Below are 12,408 nucleotides of genomic sequence, written 5' to 3' on the forward strand. Positions count from 1 at the left end.
CACTATAACTTGTCAACAGGCTATAACTGGGCAACAAACCACTGTTATATATCCTAAGCCTCTTCTCCTAGCCCTAACTCTTACCCTAACCCTACCTATGCATCTTAAAACTCAAGCGCATGTAATATAAATATATACACATATATTTAGAATCAAATATCTGGGACTCATAATGGATCGATGCTAATCTCCAATACCAGGACGCTTTTGACCAAAACACAATTATCCAGGATGCAGTGGTCCTGTCAAAGTTTGTGATATTTTTTCACCCATCTGTCTACTCCCACAGTCTCAACAGCTCTGCCACCTTCCCCTCAACTCTGCCATGGTCTCCTCAACTTGCCTGTGCTCACCCTCCCTAATAAACTCCTCTTCGAAGCTCTACTTGGCTCAGCACATGCTTCTGTAAAGGGGAGGGAGCAGGAGAGAAAATTTGTTTGTTTGGTTAGGAAATATATATCCCACCTTTCCAAGGCTGAAGCAAATGCCCAAGGTGGCTTACAAAGCTTTATAATAACGTAGAAAGTATCACAACAGGTAAAAACTAAAATATCAATTTTAACATTGCATAGTGAAATGCAAGCCAAAACAGAGCAACAGTGGTGGGCCTCCCCAGCCCCAGGAAAAAGGTCCGAGATGGCAGCTTCTGTGGGATGCTGCCTCCACCACCCCACATGCAAATCCGCCCCCCCCCCTTACCTGGAGAGCACAATATCTCACGCGACCACGACACATCGGGGAAACCACCTGAAGATTCCCCAACACTTTAAATTGTGCTTCTAGTAAATTAGAAGCACAGTTTTGGACCCTCGTCGAGAGCCTTGGAGGACCTTCTGTGGGGTCCTAAAGCTCCACACCTGGGGCATTTACCCCATCAGGTCATCGGGAGGTCTGCAACTACAGAGCAAAATCTAACAAATAGCATTGGGCCAATGGAGAACAAGTTAGTCCAGGGGAGTAGTCAAGGCACAGCTGTATTTTAGAGGCACAGAGGGCAAATATACACTCAGCAAACAAATGCCAGGCAGAACAAGTGTATTTTGAGCCCTCACTGAAAAGGCACGAGGGTGGGAGTAGTTCCCCTAGAAGGGAATTCCATGGTTGTGGTGCCACCACAGAGAAGGCTTGCCCCCAAGCTGCCACCCCTCTCACTTGAGACAGAATCAGAACTTGCAGAAGTCCCCCCTCAGATGAACTAAGAGGACAGGACAGGCTGGAATGCATGGAATGTGGCAGTCTCTCAGAGATCCTGGACCCAGATTATGGAGGGCGAAAGGTTAGAACAAGCATACAACAAACCTTTATTAAGCATATGGTTTTACAACTAATACCTCCAAACAGTCATGTATGAGGGTATATGTTAAAAGAGAGATAAGAAATAAGGGTTAAAACACAGCAATTTGCTTACACAGTTACTCCAAGTTGCTTAGAACCAGCAGCTTAGCCCGTTTCATGTTGCTCAAATGAAAAAATTTAGCAACTGGAAGGGTCACGAATTCGAATTCACCCTCCAGCAAAAGTTGTAAAGAGGTGATCTCAGAGAGACCTTTTTCGTTTCCTGACAACGAGGGGAGATGCTGGTCTCTGAGCACTTGATTAAAAGCACAACGCAGAACAATGTGTGGAAGAGAGTCTACCTCTCTGAGGCCACAATTGCAAAATCGTTCTTCTTTCGGAGCAGAACAAGTGTTAGAACAAGCACTTTAGGTTAGAAGTAGACCCAGGAAGGTGGGCTAGATGGGCCCCTGGCCCGATCCAGCACAAATCTTCTTTTGTTCATCCCAAGCACTATGGGATGGTCACATCCTCTGCCAAAAGTAAAACCAACTCTGTGACCTCAATGGGTTTGAGGAAGTTCTAGGAAATGGAAGTCCAGGGTCTTTGTCAATTTAATTTTCTTTTAGTGGCTCACATGTTCTTCATGTTGTTTGAAAATAAAATCTTTAAGGCCCTGCATGGGGTAGGCCGTCTTTTATTACAGACAATTCAAAGTCACCACACAGAAACAAGAGCTGGTCCAGGAAAACTACCTCAATATTTCCCATTCAGTGAGAGTCTGGCTGCTCATGGACACCCAAAAGAGAGCACAAAGTTCTGAAGCAGAACCAGGTTGCGACAATAGCAGCCCCTGCAACATTTTTGTTTGTTGGAAGTATCACTCCTTTTGGGGGCAGGTACAGTGTGCAGGTGTGGGCAGCTTGATACACATCAAGAGAGAGAGGCTTCCAGCCCCTCCTGCCTCTTGGTTTCTGTGCCTTTCTTTCATAACCTGCTCTTGTCTAAGAAAGGGCTCTGAATGCTGTCCTTTACCATCTGGAAACAAGTCCACTTTTGAAGGCTTCAGTAATGCAGGTGTCCTCTGTTATCTGTGGAATTGGTACCTGCTGCTTCAGTTATCTGCAGTTCCGCAGGTACCAGGGATGCCCTTTGACAGGGTAAAGAGAAGGCTATAAACAGCTCTGTTTACCTGAGTGCAGCAAAACAGTCTTCTGAGCTGCCTGTAGCCTTTTCCTTCCTCCTACTCCCCAGTGTCAGCCCAGAAAGAGACCAGCAAGAAAATGCATCATAGTGCATTTTGGGGCAACACTGGAGGCAGGGGGAGCCTCAGAGCAACAAGGAGGTGGTTGCAGGCAGCTTGGAGGGTTGCATATGCCTTGAAAACACAGTGGTTTCGCTAGACAAAGGTAAACAGAGCCATTCTTAGCGTCTCCTGTCCAGGATCCGGCCCAGGATCACCCTACTGAGGCTGCAATCCTATCCACACATACCTGGGAGAAAGTCCTATTGCCTATAATGGGACTCACTTCTAAGTAGACATGCATAGGATCAGACTCTTACAGCCCAATCCTGAGCTGCCCGGAGCCGCAGGACCCAGAGGCTCCACAAAGGGCTGCCGCCGGATCTGCAGGACCCCAAGCTGCCACCCTTCTCACTTGGGACAGAAGCAGAACTTGCAGAAGACCCCCCTCAGATGAACTAAGAGAGAGGTCACCTCCAGTCATGACATCGCTTCTGGTGGGTCCTGACAGATTCTCATTCTAAAAAGTGGGTCCTGGTGCGAAATGTGTGAGAACCACTGTATTAGGTTGTATTTTCCCATCTGGATTGCAATCCTTGAGACTGATGTGTCTGAAATGAATGTTATCATGAATGTAATCTGTGAACCAGTTTAGCAGCTGTGAAGATGCAACCGATGTCCTCCCACAAGGGACAAGTTGCAGCCTGCCCAGATTCGGTAGCCAAGAAGCCCTATTATACTTAGATCAAGCTTTATCTTGCCTGTCAGTCAAAACAACTGGCTATTTTTCCTTATAGGAGGAGTTTAGAGAGCTTCCTCTCTGCTACTGGAAGTAAAATCAGATGGGAAGCTTTTTCCTCCCAAGCCCACTGAAATGGGATTCCTGCCTGCATTCCTGCTTTTAATCCTAGCTGCTTTCTGCACACTTCTGATTTTGCTGGTTGTGGGAAGCATTTACATCCATGCCACCACCACAGAGATTCCTCCTGGAGTGGAGCAGCCGGCAAAGTTCCGACTCCTTCATGTCATAGTCATTGGCTTCGGTTTACTGGTAGGTTGATGAGGGGTTAGAGTTAAACTACGTTATGTCAGCATGAGATTAATGAGGGTCTTGTTGACTGGGCAGGTTCAGGGTTAAAGTAGCCAAATAGTTTTGAGATTCAGTCTGGGTTCAATTGACCCATTTCTGCCCTGCCCAGAGGTGTACGCATTTCATCCCTGTAGCTTATTTGCAAAGTTGGGGAGAAATGGCTTAAGCAGGACCAGACTTTCCAAAGTAACCTTCAGTGCACTTCAGATGCACTTCAAGTCAGAGCCTGTGGTCTGGAGCCGATTCTGTTTTGTGAACCCTCCCTCTAGAGGAGGCCTGCACAGCGTTGTCATTGTCCATCTCCCTCCTGTACCTTCCTTTTGTTTCAATAGTTAAGAACATAAGAACAGCCCCACTGGATCAGGCCATAGGCCCATCTAGTCCAGCTTCCTGTATCTCACAGCGGCCCACCAAATGCCCCAGGGAGCACACCAGATAACAAGAGACCTCATCCTGGTGCCCTCCCTTGCATCTGGCATTCTGACATAACCCATTTCTAAAATCAGGAGGTTGCGCATACACATCATGGCTTGTACCCCATAATGGATTTTTCCTCCAGAAACTTGTCCAATCCCCTTTTAAAGGCGTCTAGGCTAGACGCCATCACCACATCCTGTGGCAAGGAGTTCCACAGACCGACCACACGCTGAGTAAAGAAATATTTTCTTTTGTCTGTCCTAACCCGCCCAACACTCAGTTTTAGTGGATGTTCCCTGGTTCTGGTGTTATGTGAGAGTGTAAAGAGCATCTCCCTATCCACTCTGTCCATCCCCTGCATAATTTTGTAAGTCTCAATCATGTCCCCCCTCAGGCGTCTCTTTTCTAGGCTGAAGAGGCCCAAACACCGCAGCCTTTCCTCATAAGGAAGGTGCCCCAGCCCCATAATCATCTTAGTCGCTCTCTTTTGCACCTTTTTGGTTGGATGCATCAAAGAGTTGGATGCATCAAAGAGTTGGATGCATCAAAGGCAAAACCATGGCATTTTCAGAGAGCAGAAGGGCAATGATTGCATGTGTTGGCACATGTGCTGCAGTTCTGGTGCCCCGAATACAATAGTCAGTTCAACGAAGCACAGAACTTGCTAGTATTAGCATCTGAACTTTGAGTCCACCCAGTGCATTGACATTTTCAGAGAGCAGAAGGGCATTGATTGTATGTTTGCCTTGCACTGTTGTTCTGGTGCCCCCAATACTAAAGTCAATCAAGGAAACAGGAGGAGGAAAGGTGGGAAGGTCAAATGCTTGTGGGGGCAGGCAACCCTTTTCACCTGAGGCTATATTGAAGGGGTGGACATTATAGCCAGAACTTGCTAGAATTGTCATTTAAACTATGAGTCCACCCAGTGCAGATGTGAAACCCGAGTAAGCAGGTGGGAGATTTCTTATGAAAGTATTTCAAAATCTAGATTTAGAAACCGGAAATACAGCAGACCTCCAGAATATACTCCTGCAGATTTCAGGACAGGTGTGTCCATCCCTTGACTTTGAGCCTCTAAGTAGCTGACTACAGAAGGATCTAGCCATAGGAATTCATCAGACTGTTCTCTACAAGGTCGAACCAGGAGGGCATGTCTGCTTACTTAATCCCTGCACACACATTAGTAGTAGGAAGTACATACCTTATGTCAAAACTAACTTTGACAGCTGGTCCCGCCCCTTTTTACTGGAAATCCCGCCCCCTAAGGGGGTTCAAGTGACCCCTCAAACAACTCTCCCCACTGCCCCCCACCACTGGGGAGGGTTTTTGGGACACCCCGACATTTGGTTTGGCAGGAAAAGGAGCCTGCCAATGAAGTGTGGGAAAGGGGGTTCATGTGACCCCTCAAACAACTCTTCCCGTTCCCCTCGACCGCTAGGGAAGGATTTTGTAGCCCCCCTACATTTGGTTTGGCAGGAAAAGGAGCCCGCCAATAAAGTGTGGGAAAGGGGTTCATGTGACCACTCAAACAACTTCCCCCGTTCCCCTTGACTGCTAGGGAAGGGTTTTGTAGCACCCCGACATTTGGTTTGGCGGGAAAAGGAGCCTGCCAGTAAAGTGTGGGAAAGGGGTTCATGTGACCACTCAAACAACTCGCCCCGTTCCCCTCGACTGCTAGGGAAGGGTTTTGTAGCTGAAGGAACTTTTGACTGTTCTGATGCTTACAGGGGGATTAATTCAAATGAATTTAGAAGACATGGGCCTGGGGGGCATGGGGGAATAGAACCTGCTCACATAGGGGTTACACCAAAAAAAAAAGGACTGAAAATCAGAAGCTGATCAGACACATTTCTATATGGGAAAACAATTTCAGCTATTTTATATTCCATGAGACTGGGAATCAGATTCTGTGTCTGGATTTTTACACGTGCAAAAACCAGACACAGGTCAAAAACTGGGGTTAATCCAAGACTATTGCATTCCAATAACTTGGAAATTTTTCAAAACTTTTTTGTCATGGGAAGCAGATTCTGTGTCTGGTTTTGTGTCTCCAAACCAAATGTCGGGGTGTCCCAAAAACCCTCCCCAGTGGTGGGGGGCAGTGGGGGGTTGTTTGAGGGGTCACTTGAACCCCTTTAGGGGGCAGGATTTCCGGTAAAAAGGTGCGGGACCAGCTGTCAAAGTTAGTTTTGACATAAGGTATGTACATCCTACTACTCACATTTTCTCTCTCACTCTCAAAAGGGAAACATTTTCGAGAATTTTCGTATATGCAGCCAACTTCAGGTTATCCGGTATCTGCAAAACAGGCTAACACGAGCAAAAGACCCTGCGCTCTTCATAAAGGATGTGAAGTTCAAAGATGTGCCTGTCCGAATGTACCAGCACAAAGTTCCCTCTGGTGGCCGAAGGAAGGGCATTGTCTTCTTCCATGGAGGCGGAGGGGTGATGGGGAGCACTGGTGAGTTACAGCTGAAATTCACCTGGATTATACTTCTCAGAGCACTTGCATGGAGGTCTACCTAATGAAGAAACATAGTTACCCTGCTGTCATTGTTTGCACAGGAGGACCCCATACCCAAGGAGGTTCCCCAGTATCAGTGGGGAAAAAGAAAACAATACAGCAGGAAGCTATATAGGAAATGTCATGCTTCCAGTTAGTCACCGCTTGCCTACCGGTTGCCTACCGGTTGCTGGTGGCCTGTACATTCGATTCTTCATTTGAAGAAGAAGGTTAAGCAGAAAGCATCTGTGCTACCAGTACTAGTACACTAAGCAAAGGTACTTGTAATGGGCACGCGCAAGGCACAAAGTCCCCCAGATCCAAATGAAAGTGCAGACACCAGAGTCTGGGATATGGTCCGTCCCCCCCCCGATTCTGAAAAGAGCCTCTGCAGGGATTTGTCGGAATTACCTTTTTATTTTGGGTGTATATTTCTGTATTTCAGAAAAGCTTTACTGGGTGCGTGTGCATAGAGAAAGTGTGTGTGGTGTATGGTTTATACAGGTGAAGCCTCTGTATATGTGGGGGTTCTCTTCCCGACCCCCCATGAATACCAAAACCTGCAGATAATGAAATCCACGGTTTTCGGAGCCATCTTTCCTGAACGTGACTTTAGTCTGTCGGGGCCCCTCCCAGGGCCCTCCCCTGACCCCCGACTTACCCGGGAGCAGGCACCCCATGCCCAGGGTGGGGAGGCTTCACTGCCCTCGAAGGGGGCAAAGCAGGTTGGCTCACCTCAACCAGCCAGAGGGGGCTGGCAGGGCCAACAGGGAACACTACAGGAAACAAGCCAGGAACATGAAAGGCCTTTTCTGCCCCACCTGGAGGAAGGGGAGGGGCCAAAGGGGGCAGGCTTCCTCCATAAAACAGGGAGGCCAGGGATGAGAGGCAGGCAGTGTGAAGCAGGGAGCTGTGAGGTCAACAGCTCCTGCTCCTAGGCCAGGTTTGGCAGCTCTGCTAGTGAGGAGGACAAGGGTGCTGGAACCCCCTCCCCCTGCAGCCAATCTGAAGCCTCCCTGGGGAGGAACAAGCCTGCTCCAGGCCCCTCCAGGGGAAGGCCCCTACATAGTCTTGCTCTAGTCATGTCGTGAGCCGTTCTGAATCTCGGAGAGGCTGCATGTCCCCATGTGTGGCATGTCCTAGGCTCAGAATGCCACCTGAAGACTTTTTTGACAACTTATGGTTTTAGGAAAAATCACATAGTCATAAAAAAACACTTATGTGAACGTTCTGAACCTCGGAGAAGCCACAAGGGCTGTGCATGTGGCCTCTCTGAGGCTCCAAATACCTCCCAGATATGACCTGAACAAGGTTCTGTTCGGGTCTGGGATAGACACACACACACACATTTGAATAGCTTTTTCAACACATCTCAGTTATACCTGGAATTCACTCATTCAGTGCATGCTCCACTCTTTCAATCTCTCTCTGCTGTTTTAAAGGTTAAAATTACACTCTCCCATGTTCATTTGCATATGACATGGTGATTCAAACTGTTTTGTGTGTGTGTGTGTGTGTGTGTGTGTGAGAGAGAGAGAGAGAGAGAGAGAGAGAGAGAGTCAACTTTAGCTATGATCAATTGCTATTCCCAAAGATGGCAATTAGTCCATTTGCAGAAATTTTTGTGCTACAGCAGGAATTTGCCAGATAAAAAGGCATTTGCCATTTACTAGCTAGAAAAGCATTAGAAGCAACGTTTGTAAACTAAAGAAAAGACCAGGTTTCACTTTTCAACACTGTTGCGGTCCCAATTCTGTCAAATGAGTGGGGGGGCGCCTGAATTTAAGGCAGAGCTTTATATAGTGCATTATATATAAATGATCTTATACAACCACACCCAGGTGCATTCTGCACTGCATGTGTGTTTCTGTGTGTGAACCGTTGTTGCTTTTGTTCCTCCAGCAAGTAGCCTGGAATCCTCATAATCCTTACATGGATCCCTGGAGCTGGTGGTTCTGCTTCTTTCCTTCTCTGCTGTCAATGGATTCAACATTGCCAGGAACAAAACACTGTTGTTCCTCCTTCTCTCACTTCCTATTGCAGCCTTTTAGTGGTGGTTGTCTGATTGATCGCTGACCCTTCCCATTCTGGGCCTTTGGGATGGCACATGTGCAAACACACTTCACAAATGCCAGGGGTTCTTTCGTTTGTCATCTCTGGAAACACTTCCTTTGCAGATACCCATGACAAGATGTGCAGCTATTTCGCCAGAGAAAGCGGATCGGTGGTTGTGTCTGTTGAGTAAGTTGATCTAAATATGGAGGGCGGGCAGTTCAGGAGGGTTATACTCTTGTGGAGATTGCATTGCACACACTGAGAGGTGCAGCTTGGTAGAGCATGAATCAGCCCAGTCAGGCCACTGCTCTGATCTCCATGTCCCTTCCCAAAGTCACAGCTCTTCCCTAGAGGTGAGCAAATATTGAGAGGGAGGAATGGGCAAGTCCACTATCTTTGACACAGGAAGTCTTGATGGAGCCCCGGAACTTGTCAGGACAATCAAATGTTTCTATTACCAACTTTGTCAGTACTTCTCAAACCCCGGTCTTCTCCTTAAGAAGTGGGAACTGGAGAAAGGTTCACAGGAGCAGTCCTCAAACTTTGTACAGCCATGACTGACCTTGTCCTCCATGGTAGGTTGTGATGCAGTGCTCACTATCGTTACCTTTTCAGCTGTATCAATCACTTTTTCTTTAGTTACCGCCTGGCTCCTGAGCACAAGTATCCAGTGCCCCTCGATGACTGTCTCGCTGCCACCACCCATTTTCTGGAAGCCGCAGAAGACCACATGGTGGATCCTGCACAGGTCATTGTTGCAGGCGATAGTGCTGGAGGCAACCTTGCAACTGCTGTTTGCCAAATCTTAGCAGGCAGACCTGGCCTTCCAAAGGTGCGGGCCCAGATCCTCATCTATCCGTGTGTCCAGGGAATAGACTTCAACTTGCCTTCATATCAGCAAAATCAAACCGTGCCCTTTGCATTCAGGGAAGAGGCTGTTTCTTGTGTTTTGCAGTGTCTGAAAGGGGAATCATCTCTCTTGAAAGAGCTCTTGGAAGGCTCTCATGTTCCTGTCACCCAAAAATTACAATACCAGAAATGGCTGAGTGCAGACCACATTCCCAAAGAATTTAAGGCCAGAGGCTACAAACCCCCGGTAACCATGCCCTGCAAGGATGACGTCTACGAGGCAGTTAAGGCTTTGAGCTCGCCAGGTTTCTCCCCCCTTCTTGCTGAGGATGCTGTGATTTCCCAGCTGCCAGAGGCATGCATTGTGACCTGCGAATACGATATCCTGAGGGACGATGGCTTGCTCTACAAGAAAAGATTGGAGGACCACCAGATCCCAGTGACTTGGTACCACATTGCTAATGGCTTCCATGGCATTTTGACCTTCATTGAACTGGGCTGGTTCAGTTTTCCTTCTGCAAAGAAGGGGATGGATGACATTGTCAAGTTCATCAAAAGCTTATAAAGGAAATCCCACTGAATTCTGACGGTTGTTATGGTACTACAGTATTTGTGCTCTGGACGGTTATGTCCTGGTCAAAAACTTCCCAGTCATTGGTGTCCCTGGACACGTGTATCTGGGGTTTTTTGCATCCTGGTCATTTGCAGTCCACTATAACTTGTCAACAGGCTATAACTGGGCAACAAACCACTGTTATATATCCTAAGCCTCTTCTCCTAGCCCTAACTCTTACCCTAACCCTACCTATGCATCTTAAAACTCAAGCGCATGTAATATAAATATATACACATATATTTAGAATCAAATATCTGGGACTCATAATGGATCGATGCTAATCTCCAATACCAGGACGCTTTTGACCAAAACACAATTATCCAGGATGCAGTGGTCCTGTCAAAGTTTGTGATATTTTTTCACCCATCTGTCTACTCCCACAGTCTCAACAGCTCTGCCACCTTCCCCTCAACTCTGCCATGGTCTCCTCAACTTGCCTGTGCTCACCCTCCCTAATAAACTCCTCTTCGAAGCTCTACTTGGCTCAGCACATGCTTCTGTAAAGGGGAGGGAGCAGGAGAGAAAATTTGTTTGTTTGGTTAGGAAATATATATCCCACCTTTCCAAGGCTGAAGCAAATGCCCAAGGTGGCTTACAAAGCTTTATAATAACGTAGAAAGTATCACAACAGGTAAAAACTAAAATATCAATTTTAACATTGCATAGTGAAATGCAAGCCAAAACAGAGCAACAGTGGTGGGCCTCCCCAGCCCCAGGAAAAAGGTCCGAGATGGCAGCTTCTGTGGGATGCTGCCTCCACCACCCCACATGCAAATCCGCCCCCCCCCTTACCTGGAGAGCACAATATCTCACGCGACCACGACACATCGGGGAAACCACCTGAAGATTCCCCAACACTTTAAATTGTGCTTCTAGTAAATTAGAAGCACAGTTTTGGACCCTCGTCGAGAGCCTTGGAGGACCTTCTGTGGGGTCCTAAAGCTCCACACCTGGGGCATTTACCCCATCAGGTCATCGGGAGGTCTGCAACTACAGAGCAAAATCTAACAAATAGCATTGGGCCAATGGAGAACAAGTTAGTCCAGGGGAGTAGTCAAGGCACAGCTGTATTTTAGAGGCACAGAGGGCAAATATACACTCAGCAAACAAATGCCAGGCAGAACAAGTGTATTTTGAGCCCTCACTGAAAAGGCACGAGGGTGGGAGTAGTTCCCCTAGAAGGGAATTCCATGGTTGTGGTGCCACCACAGAGAAGGCTTGCCCCCAAGCTGCCACCCCTCTCACTTGAGACAGAATCAGAACTTGCAGAAGTCCCCCCTCAGATGAACTAAGAGGACAGGACAGGCTGGAATGCATGGAATGTGGCAGTCTCTCAGAGATCCTGGACCCAGATTATGGAGGGCGAAAGGTTAGAACAAGCATACAACAAACCTTTATTAAGCATATGGTTTTACAACTAATACCTCCAAACAGTCATGTATGAGGGTATATGTTAAAAGAGAGATAAGAAATAAGGGTTAAAACACAACAATTTGCTTACACAGTTACTCCAAGTTGCTTAGAACCAGCAGCTTAGCCCGTTTCATGTTGCTCAAATGAAAAAATTTAGCAACTGGAAGGGTCACGAATTCGAATTCACCCTCCAGCAAAAGTTGTAAAGAGGTGATCTCAGAGAGACCTTTTTCGTTTCCTGACAACGAGGGGAGATGCTGGTCTCTGAGCACTTGATTAAAAGCACAACGCAGAACAATGTGTGGAAGAGAGTCTACCTCTCTGAGGCCACAATTGCAAAATCGTTCTTCTTTCGGAGCAGAACAAGTGTTAGAACAAGCACTTTAGGTTAGAAGTAGACCCAGGAAGGTGGGCTAGATGGGCCCCTGGCCCGATCCAGCACAAATCTTCTTTTGTTCATCCCAAGCACTATGGGATGGTCACATCCTCTGCCAAAAGTAAAACCAACTCTGTGACCTCAATGGGTTTGAGGAAGTTCTAGGAAATGGAAGTCCAGGGTCTTTGTCAATTTAATTTTCTTTTAGTGGCTCACATGTTCTTCATGTTGTTTGAAAATAAAATCTTTAAGGCCCTGCATGGGGTAGGCCGTCTTTTATTACAGACAATTCAAAGTCACCACACAGAAACAAGAGCTGGTCCAGGAAAACTACCTCAATATTTCCCATTCAGTGAGAGTCTGGCTGCTCATGGACACCCAAAAGAGAGCACAAAGTTCTGAAGCAGAACCAGGTTGCGACAATAGCAGCCCCTGCAACATTTTTGTTTGTTGGAAGTATCACTCCTTTTGGGGGCAGGTACAGTGTGCAGGTGTGGGCAGCTTGATACACATCAAGAGAGAGAGGCTTCCAGCCCCTCCTGCCTCTTGGTTTCTGTGCCTTTCTTTCATA

General features: G+C 47.2%; 1 protein-coding gene across 1 annotated transcript; it reads left to right on the forward strand.

Moving 5' to 3' along the window:
• Nucleotides 1-3,392: 3,392 nt before the first annotated feature.
• Nucleotides 3,393-9,997, forward strand: LOC136660548 (arylacetamide deacetylase-like 4). The gene is made up of 4 exons (XM_066637797.1): nucleotides 3,393-3,569; nucleotides 6,270-6,486; nucleotides 8,706-8,769; nucleotides 9,223-9,997. The coding sequence occupies exons 1-4, from the start codon at nucleotides 3,393-3,395 to the stop codon at nucleotides 9,995-9,997; spliced, it is 1,233 nt and encodes a 410-aa protein (XP_066493894.1).
• The last annotated feature ends 2,411 nt before the right edge of the window (nucleotides 9,998-12,408 follow it).

This window comes from Tiliqua scincoides, chromosome 9, assembly GCF_035046505.1.
Source record: "Tiliqua scincoides isolate rTilSci1 chromosome 9, rTilSci1.hap2, whole genome shotgun sequence".
Classification (NCBI taxonomy): Eukaryota; Metazoa; Chordata; class Lepidosauria; order Squamata; family Scincidae; genus Tiliqua; species Tiliqua scincoides.

What these genes read in the sequence shown, in the direction of transcription:
- LOC136660548 (XM_066637797.1), top strand. Translation starts at nt 3,393, where the DNA reads ATGGGATTCCTGCCTGCATTCCTGCTTTTAATCCTAGCTGCTTTCTGC. An exon ending in TCATTGGCTTCGGTTTACTG is followed by an intron (nt 3,570 to 6,269) that starts GTAGGTTGATGA and finishes CACTCTCAAAAG; the next exon opens with GGAAACATTTTCGAGAATTT. An exon ending in AGGGGTGATGGGGAGCACTG is followed by an intron (nt 6,487 to 8,705) that starts GTGAGTTACAGC and finishes CTTCCTTTGCAG; the next exon opens with ATACCCATGACAAGATGTGC.